Genomic DNA, 10658 nt, shown 5'->3' on the forward strand with positions numbered 1-10658 from the left:
TTTTTTTTGGTTTTGGTTTGCTTTGCTTTTTGAAGTGATATCTACTAGAGAGGGTTGATGGCCTAGTAATCACTATGGAGACAAGGCTGGCCCCACACTCACAGAGATCTGCCTTCAGAGTGCTGGGGCTAGAGGCGTACGCCACAACACTGGGCTAACTAAGACAGTTACTGCTGCCACAGTTGGAGCTTGGCTCTAGTAAAGCCAAGACGAGAAATAAACTAAACCCGCCAGTACACATCTGCAAGCCTGTTCTCGGTGACTTCCGTAGGTGCCAGGAAGCCAAGGTACTCTACTGGCACAGCACTATAGAGTCTGAAGTCTGTCTGGTTTAATTCAGCCTCTGACTTGGAGTCCAAACCAATAGAGGAGGCAGAGCCTTCTGAAAATCCATTGATTAGTTCCTGTGTTCCCTTGAGTCTTCTGTGTGGAAGTCAATGAATTACTTCATGAAAAGGGCTCTGGAAAGGAGAGAGTGGTTTTCCTTTGACCACGTCACAATTTGCAGAAGCATAAAATGATGATGTACAGGTTGTGTTTGCTGTTTTCTGTTATTGATTATGTATACCTGTATTTGTGTCTCTCCTGGGCAGCAGCTGGAGATCTCTCGACTCCTAGACTAGGAACCCCGGCTTTCTGCTGCCAACTCAGTATTTTCAGATGAGTGGAACCCCCCCCCTTTTTTTTTTTTTGGTTTTTCGAGACAGGGTTTCTCGGTGTAGCCCCAACTGTCCTTCTGTAGACCATGCTGGCTTCGAACTCAAAAATCCACCTGCCTCTGCCTCCCAAGTGCTGGGATTAAAGGCGTGTGCCACCATGCTGGCCCCTTTTTGTCTTAGAAATATCAGCAATGCCCCTCTTGGGCTACTGGTGTAGGTCACTGATGCAGCTCTGTGGACAATAAATAATCCCAGCGCAGCTCTTCTCCACAGAGCTGCTGGGACTAGCGGAGCCTTAGCCTGCAATGGCGTTTAGCTGTAGAGCTGCCTTCAGCCCAGTTCAGTGTCTTATGCTCGGTCTCCTGCTGCCTCTTTGAACTTCTTTTCCTTCATAGCTAATTGCTTTTCACCTCCATTTTGCCCCCATCCCAGCTCACCGGTCAGGGTAGAAGAGGGCCAGTATTGAGGTGTATCTCTTAAAGGGTGTAATTTCTCTTTCATTCACCTCCCGGCTCCACTGAAGAGATGCTTTTCCTCAGGTTGACCACAGACAATAGCTGGTTGGCCTAACATTTTCGCGCTGACTGTGGTCCCTGAAGAAAGAAGGATAAAGATAAATTGGCTTGGGCGGTGGTGGTGCACGCCTTTAATCCCAGCACTTGGGAGGCAGAGGCAGGCAGATCTCTGAGTTCGAGGCCAGCCTGGTCTACAGAGTGAGTTCCAGGACAGCCAGGGCTACACAGAGAAACACTGTCTCGGGGAAAAAAAAAAAAGATAAATTGGCTTGATGTTTGTCATCACAGGTCTGTAGTGTTTGTGGCATTTCTGTGATGGTGAATTAGCTTTGAATGTCCCATGAAGAGTGTGCTGCCAGAGTCTTCTGCTCTGCTCTTACATATTCTGTTACATATTCTCTTACATATTATGTTTCTGTTAAGTGTCTTCCAGACACTTCAGTCCTATGTGGTGGCCCACAGGCTGCCTTCTGTGATGGCCCTCTAACATTTGCTGCTTACCTTGTGACAGTTAAATTGTAGATCTGTCATAGATTTCATATCTATGTGTTGACTAATTCTGGGAGTTATGTAAGTGGGATGAAATATTTTTAAATCTTTTAGGGCTGAGTTCCTGAGTTTAGTTCCTGGCTTTAGTCCTCCTCTTCGCATCACCACTACCAACAAAAACAAAGAGTAAGGCCTTTTTGAACTCAATTTTCCATTTAGAATTTTGATCCAATAGAAATATATGGTAAAAATTTGTCAGTTTTCCCCCAGTGCTATGGAATACTTGGCCACTGGTATTGATGTTAAATGCAGGTGGGTCTTGATCATAACTGCCTGCCCTAGAAAACCCTACACAGGGCTTTTGGAGCCTGATTCTGGACAAAATCTTGTTTTAGCTAACCTCATCCTTAAACTTCATAGTCAGCCTCAGCAGGGATTAAGAAGTGTCCCTGGGGCTGGAGAGATGGCTCAGTGGTAAGAGCACTGACTGCTCTTCCAGAGGGCCTGAGTTCAATTCCCAGCAACCACATGGTGGCTCACAACCATCTATAATGGGATCTGTTGCCCTCTTCTGGTGTGTCTGAAGACAGCAGCAGTGTACTCATATACATAAAATAGGTAAATACATCTTTTTAAAAAAAAAAAACAAGTTTTGGTGGGCAGTGGTGGCCAGGACAGCCAGGGCTACACAGAGAAACCCTGTCTCAAAACACCCCCCCAAACAAAACAAAACAAACAAAAAAACAAGTTTTAAGAAGTGTCCCAGTTAAGATGACACAGTTGCCTAGCAGGACCAGACCTAGGCCTAGACTTTGCTCTTATGTCTGTCTGTGTTATCCTGGTTTGATATGCTGGGAACTCCAGCGTTTCCAACTTCAGGTTTCCAGTTTAGAAATGCATGTGCAGATGTCACTCAGTCGTCTGTAACCCAAAAATCGGGAGCTTTAAACTCTGAATTTGGGAACTGAGAATGGTGACATAAGCTTTTAGTCCCAGCGCCTGGGAGGTAGGGGCAGGTGGATTGCTCAAGACCAACCTAGTCTACATAAAGTCCCAGGCCATTCAGTGCTTCCTATTGAGATCTTACTTCAAAAATCACCCGCCAAACAAAACTTTAGATTCTGGACATTTAGGTGAGGGATGCTGTGTCTCTTCTGAATCACACACCAGGTTCCTCATGCCATCCTGGAGTATCCAGGCTGCCAGTGCACAATGTGTCTAGCACACTTTCTATTGGTGGTAGCTGGACTGCTGAGTGAAAGTGCTCACATGGCTTTCATTTGACTGATGGCCGCAGGTGAATTTCTGTGCTACTGGACTAGAATACAAAGCTGGTTTAGATCTATTAATCCGCAGCAGGGGTGCAGAGGTAAGTAATGGGACTCCTCTTGTCTTTCAGTGCAAACAGCTACCACTGCACCAAAGACGTGGAAGAAGACAAAAGAGCGGGCCCGAACTCCAGATGAAGTGGCAGAAGCAGAGGCAGAGGTGAGTGACAGTCTCTTCTGAGGCACCTTTTTCTTTTTCTTTTTCTTCTTCTTTTTTTTTTTTTTTTTTTTTTTTTTTTGAGGCACCTTTCTTAAGATAACATTTTCCATTCTGAAAACTGGAATTGGTCTGTCAATGCAAAATATGTCTTCAGGATTTTTTTGTTTGTTTGTTTGATATTTGATTTTCCTGAATAATTGTTGCTCCTCTTTCAAAATACCTCTTCTAGGTAGTCAATGTAGTTAACTTTACCTAGTTGAAAGTGTATGTGTGTGTGTTTGGTTTTATTTTTGGTTTTCTTTGTTTTTGTGTTTTTTATTTTATTTTATTTTATTTTATTTTATTTTTCTGAGATGGGTTTCTCTTTGTAGTCCTGGCTGTCCTGGAACTCACTCTGTAGACCAGGCTGGCCTAGAACTCAGAAATCCACCTGCCTCTGCCTCCCAAGTGCTGCGATTAAAGGTGTGTGCCACCACTGCCCGGCGGTTTTCTTTGTTTTGTGTGATATTTCTATATTGGTGTAGATTTGTGTATCCAGGTATATGCATGTGCATTGTGGTATAGACCAGAGGTCAATGTTGTGTGTGTTCTTCTGTCAATGTCAACCTTAATTTTGAGACCATCATTACTAGTTATTAACCCTGGAGATTAGCCAGTGGGCTGGTTGGTGAACTCTAGGGATATGCCTGGTTCCTTCTTGAGTTCTGGGGCCCCAGGGTCAAGTAGTTCTTTACACCTTGCACTTAGTCATGCATTTTACCAACTGGCTACACTCAGTCCCTTAGCTCCTACTTTCTTACACATTACTGACAGTACAATGATGATAGCGTTAAAATAGCGATATGATTTTGGGCATGCTGTATTTTTCTAATTGGTAAAGGAAAAGGGTTGCTTACAACTTGAGCCTGGACTGGAAAGAGAAATTCTCAGCCTCTCTATATTGAGGCAATTTTTATTTATTTGTGTTTGTGTGCCTGCTCTTATCCCTTGGCTCATGTGACAAAAAACACCCTGTGGAATCAGTTCTTTCCTTCTGTGTTCATGTGGATTCTGGGGACCCAGCTCACGCCCTCAGCCGTTCAAGGTGAGCATTATCTACTGAGCCACTTTACTGCCTGAGGCAGCTTTTAAGTCACTTCCTGCTGAGCTCTTTGTAGCTAATAAAAACTTGTTCACACAGCCAACAGTATCCTTTGTGGCTTCCTCTGTCTCATCATTTTCCTTCCATGATGCTCTGGTGATGTCACAGTGAGTTGCCTAGCAACCTAAAGAGGTGTGTGAGTGTGACTTCATTGTGCTTCTGAGGGACAAGATTTAGCACTAAGTTTTGAGAGGTGCAAGTAGTGGGTGCCTACGTTGAAGGGTGACAAGAAAATGATGTTCCTACAGAAAATAAGATACTTCCTGGAGGCAGGGGAGTCACATACAGTCCGGGTATGGCTTGCGTCTCACAAGTAGATTCCTCTCAAGACTCGGCTAGGCTTGGCCCATTTACTTAGTTAGTTCCCTTGTTGTCTTTTATGCTCTGACCCCAATTCTCAGAGAATACTGAATGGATGGAGCACCCACCATGCCTGTGCCTTTCCTTAGTGTGGAGGTCCCCAGACCTGGTCATTTCAGGTTGGGCTAGTACATACATGAAGTCTGTTATTCCTCCCACAACTCTTCAGGCCTGGCACAGCAACCAGTCTGTCAGTGGGTGAAGTGTGGCTCTGTTCCAGTAACCTTATTGGTGGGCACCGACATTTGAATTTGCATATAAAAAGACATACTTTTTTCTGGTTTTTCATTCATTGCAAGGGTAAAAACTGTCCTTAACGTGTACAATTTATGAAAACAGTTGGTAGAGCAGAACTAGAGTGTGGGCCAGAATCTGCTGGAACCCTGTTGCAGTGCTGTGAGGCTGTGAGAGCTGCCGTGAGTCCTTGTCAAGCAGCCACTGCCCTTCTCACCCACATTGTATAAAGCCTATGTAGTGAGGCCACCAAGGTGGTCACATGGCTCAGGGGATGGCTGCTCCTCACAGCACCTACACGAGGGCTCTAGCACCCACAGTGAGTGGTTCATAACAACCTAGAACTTCAAGTCCTAGGGCATCTGAGGACTTCTGGCCTCCACGGACACTGCACTAATGTGAAAATGTGCACACACACGTGTACACACACATTTAAATGGTATATTTTTATAATATTTAAAATATTTTCTCTTATATAGTCTTCATTCAGAATTCTTAGTTCTATAACTTTCCTACAATAATGACCATTAGCACAGTTTATTGAATACTAGATACTTTGGCTTTAATTTCCACTGTGGTCTCACCTTTCCTTTATTCTCTCAGCCTTTAAAAATAAAGGCACATCCGTGGTTGTTTGTGCCTTTAATCCCAACACTCAGGAGGCAGAGGCTGGTGGATCTCTGAGTTTGAGCCAGCATGGTCTACAAAGCTAGTTCCAGGACAGCCAGGACTCTATCTATATAGAATTCCTGTCTTGAAAAACCATAGATAGATAGATAGATAGATAGATAGATAGATAGATAGATAGATAGATAGATAAGTAGGTAGGTAATGTTCAGTTCTTTTTGTCTTTTCTGACTTTAATGTGATTGGTAGGCAGTATTAATAATAGTGTTGTGAATAATATTAGTGACAGTGTTATAATGGTATTTTTTTAAGTTTTTTATGTGATTCATTTATGTGCATTGGTGTTTTGCCTACATGTGTGTTTGTGTAAGGGTGCTAGAACCCATATATAGAACTGAAGTTGCAAACACTGAAGTTGCCATGAGGGTGCTGGGAATTGAATCTGGTCCTCTGGAAGAGCAGCCCAAGTTGTTAACTGCTGACTCATCTCTCCTGCCCACAAAATAAAAGGTGGTTCCTCCCTTCTACCCCACGCTCCACCCTCCAGGGTTTCTCTGTGTATCCCTGGCTCTCCTAGAACTCACTTTGTAGACCAGACTGGCCTCGAACTCCTAGAGATCTGCCTGCTTCCTCCTCCTGAGTGCTGGGATTAAGAGGGTGTACCACCTCTGCCCGGCCCATAATGTTATTCTTTTGTCTGGATTATTCTTTTATTCTCCCCTTTTCTTTAAAAAGGCCTTATTTTGTAGCCCTGGCTGCCCTGGAATTCTCTATGTAAGTACACTGGCTATGAGTGCACAGAGATCCTTGAACCTGTGTCCCCTTCAACCCTGCTGCTGCATCAGAATTTGGAATGAACAGTTAACACTGTTGACAGACCTTGGGAACTCCACTTTGCTCTTTGAGTTTTTAGTTTTTGTTGGGTTGAGCCCTGTGGCATTTTGTGCCTCTCCTCAGTGATTCTGTGTGGTTACATTGTGGCTACATTCCCCACAGGGGACCTCCTCCTTCCACGTGTCTCCTTTCTTTTCCTCTTGTTACCCTGCTGCTGATTTTAGGAACTGGCTTTTACCCACACGTTTTGCAAGTTCTGGAGTAAGGATTTTAAGAACTGTGATAAGCTCAGCTCTTTAGTGATGTAGGGCTTTGGCTCTTCTGTGTGTCCTGAAGTAGCATGGTCTCGCCTGCTGAAATCTTCGAAGTCAAGAACTGTCCTCCATCATCTGCTCTGAACAGAAAACTGCACCTCCAGTCCTTGCCAGTATACTCAGAGCATCCTGGATGCGGTGTGCAGGAAACGGAGGCCCAGCTCTTATCAGCTTTACCGGAGCTTCTTTTGTCAAAAGTGGAAAGTGACCTGCTTTTCTTTAATATATAGACATATATATCTATTTCTAGGCTTTTTTCTTGGAATTTGATATCTGCATTTGAAGGTTTTTGTTGCTTGCTTTTTTTTTTCCTTCTTGAGACAATGTCTCATGTATCCCAGGCCAGTCCTCAAATGGTCATCTGCTACTGATTTTAGAAAATTTGCTATGTAGCCTAGAATGACCATGAATTTGTATGTGTGCGTGTGTGTGTGTTGTGTACACATACGAGGATAGTCAGTAGGATTTTGTTGTTTTCTCCTTCTGCATTGTCGTATGGAGATCAAAATCAAGTCAGGTTTTACAGTTAATACCTCTGCTCAGGGAAGCATCCTGCCTGTCTGCTGTATCAGCTTGACTTCTTTGCATTGGCCCTCATGTTCGTATAGAAGCACTTTTGCTGTGGCCAGTCTGTCTAGCCCGGACTTGAACTTCCAACCCTCTGCTCCCTCCTCCCCAGTGCTGGAACTATTGGCGTGAGTGATTTCTTTTATTAAATATTAGGTGTTTTTTCCATCTTGCTTCCTTTTATATGGTGCTTGGAATTGAACCCAAAGCGCCACAGAATCTTGCTATGTAGTAAGCATGCTTCGAACTTGAATTCTTCCAACTGTTAGCTCTATAGCATTTACCTTTTTTTTTCTTTTTTGATTGCTTATATGATTGTGGGTGTGCAAGGCATGTAGGTGTAGGTCTTGGATTTTGCGTATCTACTTGTAAGGCTTTAAGATTTGTGTCTTGTTATCTGATGTACCATAAGAACACATTACTAGTATTTTTACATGCTAAAGAAGACATGTTTGAGATTAACAAAACTGTGTCATAAATGAGGTAAGGTAAAGTGTCCCATGTGTAGGACAGGCTTTGGCACAAAACTGTGTAACACAGTGTTCTGGTACCAGAGCGCGCTCTGGCTGACATTGCCCAGCATTAAAGTGCTCAATGCCATTGGTGTCTCATGGATGCTGGTTGGGTAGGCTTGTTTTCAGAGTTCCCCCTTCACCAGACACGTTATTCACAGAGAACCCAGATACACACCAAGGCCTTCAACATCCCACATGTTGGTGCCAGCACCAAGAATTTTGATAGAAATAAGCTAAGAGGCGATTCCGTGTCTCTTGACCCATACGATAGGCTCCCTGAGAGACAGTGCTGTGCGTAGTCGTCTGTAAATGGTTTGAGTGTATTCCTCATCCACTGTCACAGGCTCAGACAATTTAATAGATTGTGGCCACCTCCTAAAGGAGAATATGATTATCATCATAAGACATTTAATTCTTTAATTCCCCCAAAAAACTGTTTCAAAGCTGAAGGTCTGCAGGAGTCTCTCCTCTCTATACCTCCTGTTTTATGACCAGCTGTGTGGCAAGGCCACAATTGCTCAGGGTTCTGAGCAGGACTCCTCACTCCTCAGCCATATTCTCTCAAGAACTAGCAGTTCTTAGCTGCATGTGGTAGTTCACATAGGGATAGTAGATAGAGGTAGATGGATCCTTAAGTTCCCGCCTGGTCTGCACACACAAAGAAGCCTTGAAAGACGGGGCAGTTTTTTCATGCTAACCTTGGCTGTACTGAGACTCCATTAGTCACAGTTGAGTGTGTTTCGGTAGCTGTCTGAACTCTTGTGTCATGTGGCAGGCAGGGAGATAATTTAAAACTTGTTCTCATGCCATGTGCTCGGCACAGACACTGTCATCTTGAGTGGCATGCTTGCCTGTCTATATTGTATAGAGTATACAATATTTATGTTGTAATGTGAGTTCCATCTTTACTTGTACTCTAGCCTAAAGCCGAAGAAGAGCTTGCAGTTGACAGTGTCCTTGAACCTGAGCAAGAGAAGATGAGCCAGGGGTTTCATTTTGAGAGAGACTCCTCTGCCCTGAAGAGAGTGAAAGCGGAGGAAGAAAACGGAGAAGAAGCTGAGCCCGTCCGCAATGGCGCTGAGAGTGCTTCTGAGGGAGAAGGAGGGGATGGTAATTCAGGCTCTACTGATAGCTCTGGCGATGGGGTCACATTCCCCTTTAAAGCAGGTATGCTGTCCCTGACTTCCTGTGGCCCTTCTCTGTTTTCTATGTGGTCTTAACAAGTTCTTCACAGAGAAATCCTGATGGCAAGAGCTTCCCATAAGTAAGGGTTACTGGACAGATAGGTTACTCAGAGTCTTCTCTAAACCTTTACTGCCCCTGCACAGCAGCCAGTAGGAGTCTGCAGAGCCCAGTTGTTAGAATTCAGTAAGACAGGGGTTTGCAACCCCATAGGAAGAACAACAGTATCAACCTCCCCCTTCCCAGAACTCCCAGGGACTAAACCTCCAACCAAAGAGAACACATGGAGGGACCCATGGCTCCAGCTGCATATGTAGCAGAGGATGGCCTTGTCGGGCATCAGTGGGAGGAGAGACCCTTGGTCTTGTGAAGGCTCAGTGCCCCAGTAGGAGAATGGCAGGGCAGGAGGCAGGAGTGGGTGGGTGGGTGAGCACCCTCATAGAAGTGTCGGGGGGTTGAGGTTTGGGGGGAAGCTGGGAAAGCAGATAACATTTGAAATGTAAATTTAAAAATATCCGATTAAAACACAAAGGGGGAAAAAAGAATTCCGTAAGATAAGTCTTCACATTAGTGTAAAGCAGTGTTGTCATTAAAGGGTTGCTGTTGTTACAACAGTGCTATCTGTTAAAGGGGTGTTGTCGTTACAGCGGTGTTGTTATTAAAGGGGTGTTGTCCTTACGGTGGTGTTGTCCTTAAGGGGGTATTGTAGTGGCAACCAGTGCCCTGAAGACAGGCCTCCCCTCACTCTGGATTCAGGTCTTTCCCCTGACTGAAGTCTCTTAGTGACCAAACAAGTGTAAGGACCAGCATGTAGAGTGGATGCCCCTCATAGTGAGAAGTTGTGCAGAATTAGTGAAATCAGAGGGTCTCACATATAAGACAGCATGGATGTGCTCACACCCTGACCTAGCAGGACGGAGCTCTGGCCTCAGCACTTCAGAACCCAAATCATGGTCTGCTGGTTCTGCAAGCCATGATTGCTGTGGACTGTCATGGAGGGACATGCTGTCAGAATGTCCAGCTGTGACTCCTTGGATGTAAACTTTGTGCTCAGTGAAAAGTTTTTTTTCCTATAACATTGGAAAGTAACATTCATAAATCAGACTTTGAATGTAAACTTGCTAGACTGGAGATAATCCAGGCCAGGGTATTTCAAACTGCTGCTTTTAATTCCATTTACAGAGCATTAAGCAGTAGTACTCTAAAGAATGGTAGTGATACAGTGTTGCTATGGTTTCTTATAGGATGAGCCCTCTATCAGTAACGCCTTTATCGCCTTTATCGTCATTGTCTCACTGTGTGGCCCAATGCGTCAATCCCCCTGCCTCAACCTACAGAGGGACGGTTATAGGCAATTTCATAACTGTATCCAGTTCACCCTGATCCTTCCTGTCACTGCCTTCATCCTCTCTGAACATTTACGTAGTCAGAATATTGGGGAACCACTAACCTATACTTCCCATGTTGAATTACTAATTTTTTAAATTTTGGTTTAATTTTAAATGCTGCTCTCCTGCTGAGCTGTGTCACAACCATGTTGTACTTTTCAACAAAACTCACTCTGTATCCCAGGCTGACCTTGACCTGCAGTCCCTGTGCCTCAGCCTCTAGAAGACCTGGGCTCCACACGTGTGCTGCCAGGCCTAGCCTGGTGTAAGCACCGTTACACCCAGTTGATGGGCTTGTCTAAATCATAGTGTTGCCTTCTTCTCTTTTTTTTTTTTTTTTTTTTT

The 10658-nt window shown here is 44.4% G+C and overlaps 1 protein-coding gene across 33 annotated transcripts in view; it reads left to right on the plus strand.

Moving 5' to 3' along the window:
• Eif4g3 (eukaryotic translation initiation factor 4 gamma 3) overlaps window positions 1-10658 on the plus strand; it is a 217147-nt gene that overhangs the window by 148541 nt on the left and 57948 nt on the right. For all 33 annotated transcript variants that reach the window (XM_031379180.1, XM_031379179.1, XM_031379178.1 and 30 more), the window contains 2 exons: window positions 3063-3151; window positions 8664-8910. In XM_031379180.1, the coding sequence (XP_031235040.1) occupies window positions 3063-3151; window positions 8664-8910 (336 nt within the window). The remainder of the gene's footprint in view (window positions 1-3062; window positions 3152-8663; window positions 8911-10658) is intronic.

This window comes from Mastomys coucha, unplaced genomic scaffold (assembly GCF_008632895.1).
Source record: "Mastomys coucha isolate ucsf_1 unplaced genomic scaffold, UCSF_Mcou_1 pScaffold18, whole genome shotgun sequence".
Lineage (NCBI taxonomy): Eukaryota > Metazoa > Chordata > Mammalia > Rodentia > Muridae > Mastomys > Mastomys coucha.